This window comes from Eretmochelys imbricata, chromosome 3, assembly GCF_965152235.1.
Source record: "Eretmochelys imbricata isolate rEreImb1 chromosome 3, rEreImb1.hap1, whole genome shotgun sequence".
NCBI classification, from domain to species: domain Eukaryota; kingdom Metazoa; phylum Chordata; order Testudines; family Cheloniidae; genus Eretmochelys; species Eretmochelys imbricata.
In genome coordinates, this window is record NC_135574.1 from 156416361 (window position 1) to 156433933 (window position 17573).

General features: G+C 43.4%; 1 protein-coding gene across 1 annotated transcript in view; it reads left to right on the forward strand.

Moving 5' to 3' along the window:
• Positions 1–14699: 14699 nt before the first annotated feature.
• EHD3 (EH domain containing 3) overlaps positions 14700–17573 on the forward strand; it is a 30376-nt gene continuing 27502 nt past the window's right edge. The window contains exon 1 of the mRNA XM_077811918.1: positions 14700–14926. Coding sequence (XP_077668044.1) covers positions 14700–14926 — 227 coding nt within the window. The remainder of the gene's footprint in view (positions 14927–17573) is intronic.

Consider the following 17573-nt stretch of genomic DNA (forward strand, 5'->3'; position numbering starts at 1 on the left):
GGTGGTGGTAGGAGAAATTCCCAGATAATGATACTTTAGGGGTCTTGTCACTACACAATGCCGGAGGACTCTTTCGACCTTCCTTGTGCAGAAAAGTGTCTCGTTCAGTAGAGTTCCTGGCTGTTAAAGTAATTGTAACAAGCAAGTTTAGTCATAACTGGTTTTTGCATTTTTCAAGAATAACCAGCAGAGAGGGATGAATCTCAAAAGCAGAGTGGGCATCGTACCATCTCTCTAGCATAGGTTCTATCATAGCACCCAACACTGTGGTATCTGAGGCTTCAACTCTGTAGACCTGATCCAACGCACATTGAAGTCAAAGGAAGGACTCTCATTGACTTCAATGGACCTTGAATTAGGCCTTAAATGCAAGACCTTGATAACTAATTTTAAGCAATACACAAGGATATTCTGAGTCTCTCCCCATATTACCTCCCCGGCGCAATAGACTATTCTAAATCCCTTCTAAGACCTTTTCCTATCATGCCACAATCTTAGAAACACCTTTATTCCAGTCACCTGGAGTCACACGGACATTACTAACAAAATGCTCATCTCTGGTGGCATAACTAAATGAAGACCTAGGAGTAGGTTGTTCCATGCCAACATATAACGTTGCAAGCTATCGATCTTAAACATCCCCTTACACAAGAACCATTCACTGTACGACAACAAACCAAAGAGTAACACCAGCTAGAGAAAACAGAAAGCCATTACTCATAATCTGCTTTTGGATTTCCACTGCTGAGGTTTTTTCCCCTTTTCTAACTGTTTTGTTGGATGGTAAATCCTCCTATTCTAACAGCCATTCCACCCTGCTGAATGCAACACACCCGCTATAGAAATCACACCGAGGTTCCTCTTCCATTTACATTAAAGGCAAGACAAGAATTTCTCCTCTCCTCTCATGTGCTGTGACCCACATCACAAGTGTTAAAAATGTTCTCGCACAAATTTTTGGTGCCACATGCCTATTGGATTTCCTTTAGCAGCCAAGCTAAAAGCTAACAGAACATCATCCTTTAGCTCAAATGGCAGAGCCCCCTGTGCATGGAGCAAGAGAATCTGAGTTCTATTCCTACTGCGATTGGGAATGTCCACTCAGCCCAGGTGCACATCTTAGTGATAACCAGGAAGTTCCTAAGGGACCCTGGTTATGCTACTACAGACTGAAAAAATGAATTTGTCTTGAAAGAAAAGTGTCTCACAGGCAGTAATGAGAAGGTGAGCGTTTGGGAGGCTCTTCTGCAGCAGATACTCTGCAAAATTAAATTTCATTGTGTCACAGTAACCTCAGAAACCATACTCACTTAGAATCAAACATTCCAGGTTCAAATGTTGCTCTCATCAAGGAACTCAAGTTGAGATGCTTTCCCCATTGATAGCGCCTCAAAATTCAGAAGCCAGCCAAAGTGCTGTATTCTACCTTCATTCCACATACAGAGTTCCCACTGGCACAGACAGGAGTTTTAACACTAAGAATGGGGGAGAATATGACCCAGAGGCTGCAGTTTGTGTGGCTGGTGCCAAAGGGCCTGAGGTGAAAAGAGAGGCCTCTCTTATTTTAACTGTTATGGGTTTTTTTTCCTGTGTCATGCTTACCAGCCATTTACTTCGGTGGAGCTATGCTGAGTTACACCCACCGAGGAGCGGACACAAGGGGTCTGATTTTTCAGATGTCCAGAGTACCCACAGTGCCAGATTAAGTCATTTGCAGCCCTACCCTTCTCTTCCCCTCAGTTTACCAATTCATTACATTTGTAAAACATCCACATTTTACAGGCATGTTTTGAAGCTTATTAATTATAAAAGCAAAGACATTCAAAAAGGGGTGCCTAAAATTAGACTCCTAGATCCATATTTAGGCCTAATTTTCAAACGTGCTGATCCAGCAACTCCTAGTGACTCCAGTAGGACCCACTGAAAGTCAATGACATTTGTGTTCCTAAATACCTTGGATGCCTTTGAAAATTTCCCCCTAAGAATCTAATTGTAGGCACCTAATTTTGAACATCTTTGCCAGATTGCTTTGAGATCTTTGGATGACAGATGCCATGTAAGTTAAAAGTAATGCAACACCTAATTACTTATGTCATGGGAAATTATTACTCAGATCGCTACAGGACACTTTCCCCACTTGTTTTAATCTCCTTCTTTCCCAGCAGTCTCAGAGCTTTGGGTGGAAGGGGCAGAAGATGTGCAAAGTACAGTATATACGGAAAACTGCATGTATGTCCATCGGTAGCGTTCATGAATGTGGCTCTGAGCATACACTACTTATGCCACCTCCTGTACTGGGGGCGGAGTGTGGTATGTGTCTTCCTTTTCAGTAAGTGCAGTTTCTAAGGACAAGCAGCTGTGAGTAACAGACAGAGGGTAAGTGCTTTAACTAAAATCTGTGAATGAGAAGGCTGGGTAGATCTGGTCCTATTCTCTTTTCACACCTCCCTCTGGTATGTTTACTACTGGAAGCAGTGTGTCATCTGACTTATACCGCTGCACTGTAGATTAGCAGTATGGGACCTTGCCTGAACTTTCTCACACTGTTAGATGCTCTGAAGCTGCCAGGCACTGGAAACGAGAGTCTCAACAATCCACAGGCAAATCTTCTGCATTTAGTAAAAGCAATCAGTGTATAAAGTAACTCTCTGAAAGCCTCTCTCTTCCTCTTTGCCCTGTGAGTGCACTTATGCCAGCAAATCCTGGAGCAGGTTGTTTTCAGGGGCCAGATTGTCAGCTGATGTAAACCAGCCTAGCTCCATTGAAGTCAATGAAGCTACACTGCTTTACGCTGGCTAATGATCTGCCCCTAAGTCTGTAGCTGTTAGCGGTGTAACAAACGTCTCTGTGCTAAAAAGTGAATTTAGTGGACAATGCAATAGTCCTGTCTTTTATAGCTCGCTCATCCATCATAGCAGAATGTTAGGTATCAAAACAAAACACCAGTAGTCAATCTGGAAACCTCACAAGGAGGCTGAGTTTCCTAGGCTTTGGTAAAAGTTGCTAGCGCACAATAATACATTGTGAAGACAACATTGCAGGCACAACACCCCATCTTTGATTAAACAAGCGCGTGGGTATTTTGGTACCAAAACTCTAATGCTGGTTCCCATTACTTCAAATACATTTTAGCAAATAAAGTTATTCTGAAAAGAATCACTGCCTTTTGTTTGTTTAAGTGAACTAAAGCACTTCAAGGTTAAAGACCTTGCTCCAAATCCTCAGTGCTTAAACCACTGCCCTAAAGCGTTAAGAGTGACCTCTGTTGACGTCCAGATTTTCAAAGCAGTGCCAGGGATTTGGCCATAGACTTCTATTGATCTTAATAAAAGATGCAGGGCTGAACTGCCTGCACGGTTCTCAAAAGCTCAGCCGATCAGTCTACATGCTGAGAGTCACATAGCAGCTTTTAAGCACCTTGGCTGAAAGTTTCAAATGACCATTCAGATCATCAGATGCCACCTAAGCCCCATGGAAACCCATGAAAATAAGCCTTTTACATCTGCAGATCTGGCCTGCAGTGCTCGTAGTTAAGCACCTAAATGCATACTTAGGCACCTTAATAACGGTCGTGATGATCAGAGGCGCCGAGCACATATAACTTCAATTCAGTCAATGGGCCCTTCCTATCTCTGCAGCATGGATTATGGGCAAATGTAGCCTAAAGTGTCCCCAAAATGCATAGCTCTTGATCTTGAAATGGAAGTGTGCACAAGGTGTAGATTAGTCACCCCCTCACACACACCCCATTCCCAGGAATTTGGTGGGCAAGAGCCTTTGATGTGTGGCACCCAGATCATTTGATCAAGCCGGTCTATCATGGCTTGCACCTGCTCTGTTTGAAATGATCCGATATGAAAACACCCCGATTTCTCTTTCTTTCCCATCTCCTGTTGAAGAGCGAAGAACAGCAGCAGCAGCTTCTCTGTTCAGTACAGCTAGTTGCAACATGTTGCAAATATGCCCATTTGAGCTGATAAAAGAACTTCATCCAAGCATGACAAAAGACAAGTAAGTGCTGCGCTCCCCTCCTCCACTTGGAAAATCCCAATCCTCATAAGTGCATGCAGGCACCAGGCAGCCTCTGAACTTCAGCACCAAATCACTCTATCACTTACAAATTAAACGTCCTACCTTCTTCCAGGTGGCTTTGCTTCCTCACAAGAAACAGTAACGTTCCACCGTCAACACCACTCTAATGGCACCTGTTTTTATATACGCACACTGTATACGCATGCATGTGGTATATCCTGTCTATGCAAATCTGATACTTTGTTTCCACCTATCAAGCATAAGAAAGGGGAAAGAAAATCGGTTTCGTGGTATTGAGCAATAATAGGCATTTTCTGGAGACCTGCCCAGGAGGCAATGTCCCGGTCCCATTGGTGGACGTGAAAGAACATGTCAGTCCGCCACCTTTTACCAGAAACTGACACATCCATGGTTTAAATGGCAGGCAGTTTCCTTGTTTGTATAGTTGTTTCTCTACCAAATCTCAAAGATAAAACAGGTGACACTGTTCACACCCCGCTGATAACGCATGATGAGTGGATTTATTTGACTCTGTCCAAATGCATTTACATTGGATTTTTCTTCTCAGGAAGGGACTCCAGCTCAGAGTGGATTGAGACAGCACGGTGTTTTGAATTGTGTCACGTCGATGATTAAGACAAGTGCAGTTTCTGAAAAAAATGGAAATTCCAGGGATATGATCTTCTGCTACCACCATACAAAGCATCAGAATTATTCAATAGCTATGGTCAAACCCTGTCAGCTTACTAGACAGAAAGGATGGTCTTGTGACTAAAAGAGGGTCGGTCTTGTGGCATGGAGCTGATGAGATTTGACTGTTCTGCAAACTCACTGTGTGTGACCTTCAGCACGTAACTCTATGTCACTGTGCCTCTGTCACCCCTATGTAAAACAGGGTTAATAATACTTTACTTTCTCTATTCAGATTGTAAGCTCTTGGGGCAGGGGCTCTCTCACACTTGTGTATGTACAGTGTCTAGCACAATGGGGTCTTCAGGCCCCATCATAATGTAAATGATACTAAGATATCAACAAGCAGGAAGAGGCCCTCTGGCTTTGTTTGCCAACTGCACATCCTTGACTTTACCAGTTAATAGAGTTACCTATTCACATGCTGCAGTGCGTGTATCCAGCATATTATGGCAGCCAATGTTCATACTGGTAATCTAGACAGCTGCTCCAATAGAAGTCTCCTGCAAACCAAGCCAGTAGAAGCTGGGCTGAGATTATCACAGCTACAAGTTGTCTCTTTACAAGTATTAAAATTAAACCATCTTATCTTACCAGTCTTTTTATTGCTCTGCGTGTTTAAAAAAAATGAATGATAATTGATTTATCAATCATATGAATATACCATCAAATGCAATATTAATTCCTAGCCAGACAGGACAATCTTTGCAAGAGAAAATAGGCAGCTCAGGGTTTCCTTGGTGCTTTAGAAATGTGTTGGCTTGACAGGTGGGAAGAAGAATTAGGTACAGCACGAACAGCCGCAGTGCAGCTTCCTCCACACTGCCCCACCCGTCAATGTACTGCATGACAGGGGCCATCTCCAAGACCAAAGGGGAATTCAGATTCCATAGCTCGCTGAGACCTTGACCCCCCTGCCTGTTAATGCTCCCCTGGCTCTTCCACACCTTGACCAGGCCCAGGCCCACCTGCTTACACATCCTGCCACCAGCAGAGAGAGGGGCTCATAGTCTGCGGAAGGGGTCTGCTGTGACTGTCTAGGAACCTCCTCCACTTGAAGCAAGGAGGATGCAGGAACATAGGGAACAATGGAGTGAGACAGTGGAAGGGCAGAGCAGTGGAGAGAGAAAGGGTAGAGGAACATTTGCTATGTGGGATCTAGACACCCCAAAAGGAAATTGTCCCCACCTACACACACACTTCCTCTCTGTCTCTCCATTGCAGCTCAAAAATCTCCCTCCCTTCCATCTATTGCCTTTATCTCCTTTTCTCTTCCATTCCACCTCAGCTACTTTGTGTTTCTCCCTCCATTACTCCTAACACTGGGATATGGAGAGCCTTGGTCCATAGGTAAAAATGTAGCAAGGGAAACTCTCCTTCTCCTTAATGACTGGTTTAACATTGGGGAACCATATTACCCCTCACCTCCCACCTAGCCCCATAAGTGCTGCCACACCCCCTGGCTTGAAGTGACACTCCATTATCTACAGGGTTTGCAGTTTGGTTCAATGGCTCTCAGCACCCCCACTATACAAATTGTTCCAGCACCCCTGCCTAGCCCCTGCTCATTCTGCACCCATTGCTACTTGAACTCTTTGACACGTTTCATTAGGCATTAATGATCCGTAATGAACAGGACTCATGCCTCTGTGATTTTCCTGATAGGAAGTGGTTTTTTTCTTAATACATTCCTTCCTCAAACCTCCTGGAAAAGAGACAAAAAGCCATGAGTTTATGAGACTGAATGAATCAGGGGTTGTTTTCAAAATGAGGTGCTGTGCTCACCTTGCCTCGACCTCAGATGGCATCAACAGAAGACACACCTTCCAACACAACAGGGAAGTGGAGAAAAAACAAAATCCCAAAACACTGTGTCATCGACACTGTGCATCGATGTAACCTTAAGTGAGACTAGCTGAATCTTGACAATGTTGTGTTTAAACCAAAGACTCACCTCCTATTTTACAGGAATGTGGGTGTTATAAGATTAAGAAAACTAAGGTCCTGATTCCACCATCTTTCTTCATACCTTAGTAATACCTTATCTAGCAAGCCTAGACAGCTGCCCCATTTATGTGATGTCCACCATCTTAACAGAAGAGATTGAACCAGGGGCCTACAGAGCTAAAAGCACCAGCTGCTACAGCTTGAGCTGAAAAACCAACCTCAGTAGCTGGGTGCTGTAACAGACTGACATCCCCTCTGTATCTGGGACACATAACATGGACTGACTAGTGGGTTACACTAGCTTCTGGCAAGGCACAGTGGAAAAAAAGGGGAGTATATAAACTGTGACCTTTCCACTAGTACTGATCAAACCATTTTATTGAAAACTGCCCTGTTCTCAACACAGACATTTTTTCATGAAAACTCATTGTTTTTTGGAAACTTTTATCAATTTTAAAATCTTTTTTAAAATAAGGCATTCTCAAAAATTATTTTTACAAACTTTTTATATAATTTTTGTTACCATATGACTAACCTAACCAACATAATCACATCTGAAAATGTCCTGTTTCAAAAGATTAACAAAACAAACAAACAATACAAACTGGATTAAACTTTTCAATTAATAGGTGGGAAAAATGAAACAAAAATTATTCTGACATTTTTCTCAGTTTTTTTCTGCCTTATTTTTCAACCCGCTCTACTTTCCACAAGGTGAGAAGACTTTGAGAGACCATCAGAACAGATGGTCTCCCTTCTGGAAGGAGTCAGCAAGTAAGCCATTTTTTTTTTAAAACCTTTGTAAAGGTTGTGGGGTAGACACCTCTGAAAAATGTCTGAAAAAAGTGAGAGGCTGGGGGCTAATTTTGCTGAAACAAAGACCCCAAACTGGGGAACTTTCTGTTCATAAAAGTGGAGGACATGCATTTTGTTTCTTATTTGTTTGGCCTGTGACATCTGTGATTAGCTTAGTGGTTAATAATACAAAGCTCCTTTTGTAAGTGTCTGACTTCTCAGCTATAGTGGTTAGTTAGCTTAACTTTCACAACAAGAGTCTTAGACCCCTGTCCCGCAATTCATGGCTCACAGACACGGACAGCTGCAGGATTGGAAACTTAGTTCAGTATCGGATGAGCACAATTCAACCAAATCTTCTACCTTGACTTTCCTAATAATACTAGCAGATGACATGTTCACATTCTCCCCATTTGGAAGATTGTCAGATCTTTTCAGCTATACTAAATATGAACTGCAAAATGCATATTTCATGTCTTGACTACGGTTCAAGACACTAGTGAAGTAGGTCAAACCTCTGATCGGCACTAGGCAGGTAAAGTTATCTTGAGGTTCTATAAACACATACATAATATGTTATACCTGGATGACTAGTCTCTTAATAGATCACTTTAATTTGTTTTGCATACATTTTTAACTAGATTCTCTCTTGTGGTTAGTTAGGACTGGGCAGAAAACAAACAAAACTTATGAAGTTGTTTTTATTTTTTAAATATTTAGATGGAATTGTTCTGACCAGCTATAGGAATGGTTACAAGTTTGCATCAGTACAATAAGTAAAAACACACAAAATAAATGCTGTGAGCCCGATTCTGCTCTGATACATCAGAGTAAAACCAGTGTAATTCTGTTACAGACTGCTGACTTCAACGTACTTGTACTGGATTTACACCTGTGTAACAGAGCAAAATCTGCTCCATTGTATTGACCAATTTATACTAATAATCTCTGTAAATACCCTGCAATAAACTCTCTTGCTCTCTCTTCTACTATTTATTGAAGTTCCCTTAACAGCATCGCTTTCGTCAACATCACAGCTATTGGGGACAATGTACATTTTAAAAGAGCATATTGTTCATTAGAGGCAGACTGTATTGCACAATGCAGAACAACAAAGCTTGGAGGTAGAGCTGATTGTTCTTCCATTGGAAAATGCTGTATTGTTGAAACCGATTTTTTTCATGGAAATGTGCCAATTTCAATGAAATTTCATTTTGGAAAAAAAAAGAAAAAAAGTATTTTGATAACATCTTAATGTTTTCATTTGACATTTCTGAATCGAACATTTTGATTTTTTGTTTCAAAATAAATTTTTGGTTTTGAGGTTTTTTATTTTATATAAAAATGTCTTTTTATAAGGCAAAAGGCAAAATCAACGAGAGACATCTATCTTATCTAAATAAAATATTTCAAATGACCCAAAATATTTTCTGGGAAAAAATCATTTTGTGGGAATTCTCCAAGTTCTTTCTGGTTGTCCCTATTCAGAACAAAAACAAATGTTGAAATCACTGAATATTCTGAAAAAATGGAAATTCCAGTTCCTGTCCAGCTCTATTTTGGAGCCACTTAGCCATAATAACCCTGTTAATAACAACAGTTTTAGCATTTTTTGTCTTTGTATAGCTTTAGTTTCAGACACTGCCTAGTCACTTCAATGTGGCAAGCTGTCACGGAAGCCTGATAGTGAATTTCACATTGTACAGTCATGTTATTTTAATAGGGATATGTCCTTAAAAATGCTGCACTAGGTATTTAAAGAGAGGTATCAGTAACAGTTATAGATAACCCACAAAGGTTCATGTCACCATTGATCATATGACTTGTTTTATACGGCAGCTGTATTTATCTGTCAGTTTTAGAGCAAGCTAAACCACATTCCTTGGACAAGCAGTATTTTCTCCAAGCCCCTCCACTGCTCAGAAAGTGGGAAAGAGAACAGGCTTTTATATGGACATCACTTCCAGGAAGGTGAGGTAGTGTTTGTGTAGAGCTGTTTGAGCAAAATATTGTAATTACTATTACAATTTGTATTATGTAAAGCACCTACGGGCCCATTAGAAATCAGAGACTTGTTGTGCTAGGTTCTGTACAAACACAGAGAGAGACCTAACAAATTTACAATCTAAACACACAAAAACTTGGAGGGGAAACTAAGGCACAGGTGAAGTGAATTGCCCAAGATCACGCAAGCAGTTCGGTGGCAGAGTGAGAAACAGAACACAACTTCTGACTCCTAGCATCAATCTCTATCCACCAGATCATGCTGCCTCCCCCAGTAGTACCCAGGTAGTTCTTGGATCTACCCACATTGTACCTAGCATTTGTTCTCCTTCATTCAGCAAACGTTTGTAGCTGCCTTCATCCAAAGCAGCACAATATGCTGATACCGCCCCTGTGAAGTGTTGTCCCTGTTTTACAGATGGGAAAACGAAGACACAGAGGTTAGATGGCTTGCATGAGGCATCACAAGAGATTCTATGGCAGGTTCAGGGACAGAATGCCAAACACTAGACTCCCAGTGAGCTTTATCTCCTAAGGAATGATATGTCCACCTACCTGAAAAATATAACCAGAATGAGAACTTAGACACAGAAAGTTTGTGGTTGTTATTTAATGCCTATACTGTTAAGATAGAAATAGAGACAACCATACTGGCTGTTAGACCCAAAGAATTAGTATTTGCCTAGCATTTTTCATCCAACAATCTTATGGATATTAAAAAATTAAGCTTCCTTATGTCACTATGGAATAAACAAAGGATACATACAAATAATGATCACTTCACCCAGCACTAAAATATATCCACCCTGGAGTGGAGTCTTGTAGCTATTTAAAATCAACATAAGTAACAGGTTTAAACAGGAAACAAAGAAAACAGTATCCATTTGAAACTACAAGTGGAATTTACGTTGGCAAGATGTAATACCAGAAGCAGAATTTAACAGAGACATGGAGGTTAACATCTCTCTCTTACGAGCAGTACAATGGGCTCTTATGTTACTGGTGGTCAGGACCTTTGTCCTACATCTCACTAGAAAGACAGTACCTCTGGAAGCACTGGGACACCTAGCACAATCATCATGGGGCATAGATTCAGTGCTTCTGAATCACCAACACCACTTTCTACAGCATCTAGCTTCAAGAAGAGATTAAGGGGTGATTTGATCACCGGTTATATATCCATAAATAGGGAACAAAAAATTGATAATAGGCTCTTCAGTCTACCAGACAAAGGTGTAAAAAGATCCAATGGCTGGAAGATGAAGCTAGACAAAGTCAGACTGGAAATAAGGCATAAATTAATCATTGAAACAATTTACCTGGGGTTGGGGTTCATTCTCCATCACTGGCAATTTTGAAATAAAGATTGAATATTTTTTCTGAAATATATGTTCAAGTTCAAAACAAGAATTCAGGAAAGTCCTATGGCCTGTGCTATGCAGGAGTTCAGACTAAATGATCACAGTGGTCCCTTTCTGCTTTATAATCTCTGAATCTAGGTTTTCATCAGTTGTCTCCCATCCAAGGCCTGACCGGGCTAAGTGTGGCTTAGTTTGTGAAAAGCAAGGCAATCACAAACACAGACTGTAAAGTGGAAGAGTCCAGCCATGCAAAAACAGCTGGGTAGATACTAGAATGGCCTCGCAAGTGTACCGTTCTTGAATGGTAGAGACAACTAGGAGCTGAAATTGGCCATTTTTAACATAACAGGAAAATTTTGCAAAAGCCATGTTGATTTCTTCAGCATTATCCATTTTTAAAAGTTTTAGAGAAAAAAAAATTAACGCACAATCATTTTTGAAAATGAAAAATTCTGAAGAAATCAACATAGTTTTGCAAAAATTTTCAGTTGAGATACAATTGCTTTAAAGTTGTTTGTTTGTTTTAATTCTACTTTTGCACCATCTCTAATAACTACTGAAGAAACTGAAGTAAGAACCTTGATCTTCTGCAGGAAATGCAATAACAATATAATTTACTGCCACAATGGATATCCTTGCAGAACAGATAAATCACCACTTGGATTCTGAACTATCCAACTTCTATGCTAGATTGGGAGACCAGCCAGAAGAACTACTTGTACAAATAAATCAGATCATAGGATGGAAGCAACCAGAAATGACAAAATGCTTAACCAACAGGAAAAACATAACCCAAATTTATTATCAAATATTTAGTAGCCAAAAGACAATGGAACCGGCCCTCGGGGCAGATGTAGATCTTTTATATTCTTCACAAAAGATAGATACAACAGAAACAAGTGAATAATGTAAGTGTAATCTTGGCCCATTGACTTCACTGGGGCAGAATTTCACCCCGACCTTTAAGATGATCCCACTTTCACAAGAAGTTACATTTATGGAATCTCTTAGTTTGTGTGGTTGGAGTAAACACTAGCACTGGTGGTCAGACACTAGTTTTGGCCTTCAAGGGTGCCTCTTCACTGGAGATTACTAGGAAAGGATGACCACATCTAAGACCCTGACGATCCTATTATCCCTAACTTGCTCATTCTTATTCAAATGCAAGGATTGTTTGTTGTCATACCGTATGGCAGACACAGAGGGCCAAATTCAGCCCTAGCTTCAGCAGATATATATCAATTGCCTTTCATGCAGAGTTGGAGTTGTTTATGCTAAACACATTTGGTTGAGGGATTCTTGAATTTAGCTGGAATTTGGCCTAGGGACTCTTTTCACTGTTATACGAACCACCCACCACCTGCTGAGAAGGTGTCAGAGCTTCTGACACTTTTCCAAAAACGTCTCCTGACAGCTGGGAGCTTTTTCCAAAAGTGCTTCCTGACAGCGTTCTTGGCAAAGGACTCAGGGTTTGTCTTCACTACCACGCTACATTGGCGGCAGTAGCCGACATAGCATGGTGTGGACACCGCTTTACGTCAACGTAATTTACATTGCTCAGGAGTGGTTTTTTCACATCCGGAGTGATTCAAGTTACATTGACTTAATGGTAGTGTAGACACACCCTCAGTGGAGGCATAGGCACAGGAACTAGGGGTCCAGGTGGTGCTGCAGAACCCCAGCTTTTATGCTGGGTCCCGGCTAGGGATGCCAGGCATCCACTTTCGACCAGAACACCCAGTCAAAAAGGGACCCTGGCGGCTCCAGTCAGCACTGCCGACCAGGCCATTAAAAGTCTGGTCGGTGACGCAGTGGGGGCCCAGGGCTAAGGCAGGCTCTTGCCTGCCCTAGCTCCGCACGGCTCCTGGAAGCGGCCATCAGGTCCCTGTGGCCCCTAGATGCATGGGCAGCCAGATAGGCTCTGCGCGCTGCCCCGCCCCAAATGCCAGCTCTGCAGCTCCCATTGGCTGGTTTTACTGAGGGTTATTTTGCATTAAAAACATTTAAAGGGGAAAAGTTACTCAGATTATGGGCCAACCAAATTTAACTGTCCTGTTAAATAATATTTAGTTATTACTGTAAGATTATAGGTTAAAATATTCAAAGTCAAGCACTTGACTCTACATTTAGGCATCTAAATAAAAGGGGCCCGCTTTACAGGAGGTTCCAGAGGACCTGTAAAGCTTCAAAGTGACTTCACTGGGAGAAGGCTGCTTGGCACCTCTGGAAATCAGCCCCCTTTTATTTAGGTGGCTAAATGTGGAGCTAGATCCCTACCTCTAGGCACCCTAGTTTGAAAATATTTGCCATGGTTTTCTTGTACCATGCCAGCCATCTTTTTGGTATATGGTAGACAGGCTGGATTAATATAGCTCATATTTTAATTGCATGGTTATAAACCCTACTGTAATGTAACACAATTAAAGAAAAATAATAAGTTTGCTAACAGAAGAGCTAAACTGCCAATGAACTATACTACTCAGCAGGCAGGTATGGTGCCAATGCAAACATAAGACAGATCATGGAGAGCCACACTAGTGGCTGCTGACACATATAAAAATGAAATCCACCACAATACAAGCTTCCTTGCTGGCAGGTTATGCGAAGATACCAGACCCCAAACAGGCCTTGGAAACTGAACTACCCTCTCAAGGTCAATACCCAGAGGTCATTCCTGTGGGTCAGAATTGAGGTACATTTGGGGGGCAGTATGAGAGATCACAAGGCTTCTCTCTCTCTCTCTCTCACACACACACACACACAGAGTTAAAGAGCTCTGTCATTCTAGATTCTTTGGGATGAAAAGCACCATAATACACATACATTATGGTCCAGATTCTAACCTGGCATGCCTCTTCACATCACCATTGCAGTCAGTGGAGCTATGCCAGTGAATACCAGATTAAAAATGAAAAACGAAGTATTTTTAAATCAATAAACCGTGTCTTTGTGTAATCTGCTAATCGAGATCCCTGCGTCTCCCTCTAGAGGGCGCTGTGCCCTGATCCTCTCCCACTCCAGAGATGACTGCGTCCTTGATTGCAGCTTGCAATCTGACCATGCCCAGCACTGCAGCAAATCCTGAGCAGGAGCAAAGCCAGCTCCTCCTCCAGACATGGTGTTTCCCTGCTCAGCCTCACCCGGCCCGTGAGAACGGGCAGACCCTGCCAGGAGCTGGTGACTTCCGCTGCTCGTCGATTTCCTGAAAGGCTGGCGTTTAAACACCAGCTGCGGCTCCCGGGGAGGATGCTGTCGTGATCAGCCGCCTCTTCTCCAGAGCTGCAGCATGCACCCTCCGGGAGCAAATCAGCGCCTCAGTCCCACCTCTGCGATCTGAAAGGAGAGAGTGAATGAAGTTTAGCATTTAAGTGCCTCGCAAACCGGGCTGGGGGGGGGGAGGCATTTTTATTTTGCATTATAATTGCAATTCAAGAGGAGTTTTTATGCAAATGCTTAAAAAAGCCTACCTACTGCAGATTTAAAACAACAAAAGAATCAAAGCTCCGGTTGTGGATAACAAGAGGTCCTGGAGGAAATCAAGGAGAGTCATCTCATCTTCCACTGACACAAGAAAAAGGACGTTGTTTTGCAGCCACTACGGGTATTTCTTTCCCCCTCTCCCCTGCATCCTGCCCAAGCGTCTTGCTTTGCATTGCAGAGAATGCTCTTTCCTAGAGGATAACCAGCAACCTCTGAAGATAAACAGAAATTTGCTGCTTTAACATAAACAAATACACAGTGACTAAATTTAGGAATTGCTGCCTGGAACCCTCCCCAGAAAGAGTTCCGGCTGAGCCATACACCTCTTCTGCTTTGTGTTCTGAAGACCAAGCCTCACTGAAAGACAATCACCTCTCTGGCCATTCCATCATGTTCAGCTGGTTGGGTACCGATGACAGGAGGAGGAAAGACCCTGAAGTGTTCCAGACTGTGAGCGAGGGTCTCAAAAAGCTCTACAAGACCAAGCTGCTCCCTTTGGAAGACTACTACAAATTCCACGAGTTTCATTCGCCAGCCTTAGAAGATGCTGACTTTGATAATAAGCCAATGGTGCTGCTGGTGGGGCAGTATTCCACTGGGAAGACCACCTTTATCAGGTAATAACTTGGCCTATTTACTTGAAGGGTGGAAAGTTTTGCTATGTTGGAAGAAGCCAATTTTGCCCTCTGATACACACATACAACCCCCATTGACAGTGATGGGAACTGTATGCGTCTCTCCCAGGGTAGGTTTTGGCCTATAGTATTCTTTTGCTCACGTTTGATGGTGGGGGCAGCCCTGGTTCTCTTCCATCTGTCTCCTGGGATGCCAGCCACCAACGACTTACAAAAAGGTGGCTTCATAGGAAATTCTCGGAGCTGTTTCTTTAAAATGATAGGTAGGTCAAATTCTAAATGGCAGAAACGTACTCAGATCAGGACCAAATGACCCACAGCAAGAGTGCTGGAGAGCTAGGGCATCACCCACGAGAAATAAGTCGCATTGACGCCTTTTTATCGGGTATGCCAAACATTTACACTTCAGTGCTCCTGCAGTTGCATGGTCAGCGTGACCCTAATGTGGCCTTACTATTGAATTTCCCCATTGCTTTTGGAAGGCGGTGGAACAGTGTGGCCCCGCACATGTCTCTCTCAAGGAATTCATTGATTTCCTAAATGACAAGCCCTGGGTAAAATTTATTGTGGGTTCTTTGGGATTTATATTTTTTTAAGTTATTTTCGGATTGTTTTTTCTTTGTACAGTGTCCTGAGGTGCCCCTATGAAGAAGGGTGGGAGGGTGAGGGGGTGGGTGTGAAAAAGGACAGTCAAACGGCAAGGCTCTAAAAGCAGCCCTTTCTAGCTGTTTCGGATCCATCTAGCACCTATGTACCAACAGTGCTGCTGCCCGTGTCAGGTACATCCTAAAGGCGACCTGATTTCAGTGGAAGGTTAATGGCAGATAGCAGGTCTGGTGGAAGGCCAGCAGAGAGAGGGTTAAACATATTCACAATCTCAGGATGAGCTGGTCTTGACTGCAGGTCGGTTCAGATGCACCACTTATCTACCTCAGCAGTGATACTAACCCCAGGTCAGCTCCCAGTACCCTCTTTCCTCGGATCATACTTGGGCCGCACCTTCTCCATTTCCCGTGTGGATTCACAAGATGAATATCTTGGGTCCGATTCACCACTGAGTATCTCTGGTTTGACACTGGGGTAACTGCACTGAAATCAAAGGAGTAACACTGGATAAAGCCACAGTAAGGCAGAGGTGAGGCCAGCCCCTTATCTGCCTGAGAGTAAGCTTTACTTTGTACCAACATTTGAACGGGTGTGTGGGGAGAATAGGAGAGGGCCAGTGAAATGGGCTGTGCCTGAACGACTTTGTGGAATGCTGGCGTTTTTACCTACTCTAATATTCCTGCAACCTACTGCTGTAACCAAGAACTAGACACAGAATGAATTTGCAATGCCTAGCCAGCCACCTGGCTGGCGCATGACCCCGTGTGCTAGAAAGCAGACAGTGCAGAGGTCTTGCTTGGTCTCATGAAGTTATTTTTAAAGAAGGGTTGGGTGAGGGGAGGGAATTGCCCTGCATAAAGCGAAGCCGAGCTGGCTGGGCTAACCCTGCCCTCCTCTCCCCCACACACCTGACCCAAATCTTTGTTCTTAAACTCTGCTTCAGACCTCAGAAGATTTAAAAGGCATGGTGGGGTCACATGTTGGATCCCTCCTCATTTTCATTCTCAGCCACACTTCAGAGCAGAGCTGACTCCAGATCTGGGGAGGTCATTAATTCTTCCCCTCTAAGCTCGCTGCCTGCACATCCACTCCCTCTCTTTGCCTCTCAGCCCCCATCTACACCCAGTGCTTCCTCCCTGGTCTCTGCAGCCCCCACTGGCTCCCCCCACCACCACACTCTCCCCTATTTCCATCACTAACTCCAGCAGTACAAGACTCACCACCACCTACCCACCTTCCCTCCTAGATCCCCTCTGCCACTCAGTCCCTCTCTTCTCTCCAGGCCTGAGAGCTGGGCTCCTCACTAGGTGAGCATGCCCAGGTGACACAAGTGTGACTCCACAACTGCTAGGGGGTAATTAGTGACCTGGGAGGCAGCATCCCCCCACCTCTCGGATTGATGCACTTGTGTGGTGAGTCAGCTGTCTCTCCTGAAGCAGCAAGTTCTCATCAGCTATCCCATGCCTGGCTGCTCTGCTTTCTGCTCCCGCTGTGGGCTCAGCTGGGAGCCCTGGGCAAAGCAGAAGAGGCCAGCCTGTTTCTTCCCGGGAGGAACCCCATCAGGATGGATGAGTGGGCCTTTCGAAGTGTGTCTGTCCCTCTGCATGTGCCAGTGGGTGGTGGGAGTAATTTTGGGGATGTAGGGATGCTGGGACTGGAAACAAAAGCATTAAAAGAACATGACAGGCTGGTCTCCAGGTAGTTCTGGCCTGCCGGAAACAGGAAATGCCAGGAAGCTTTTGAGAGGTTCCAGCCCAAGCTTGCAGATCCTGTGGGTCCAGATAGTCTGGATGAAACCATCAGAAGTTAAACACAACAGCAAAGAAGTAAGAAATTCCTCCTCTGCCTCAGCATTAGGATTAGTCTAGCGATGGCTCTGACCCATCCTGGGGACATTCCCCTCCAGATTCCTCACCAGGACTCTGGAACAATTGAAGGACAGGCTGCCCCCAAAGAACCCCTCTTATCTTTACTTTGAGCTCTGTGTGCTTCAGGGCAGGACCTGGAGAGATTACTCGGTCCT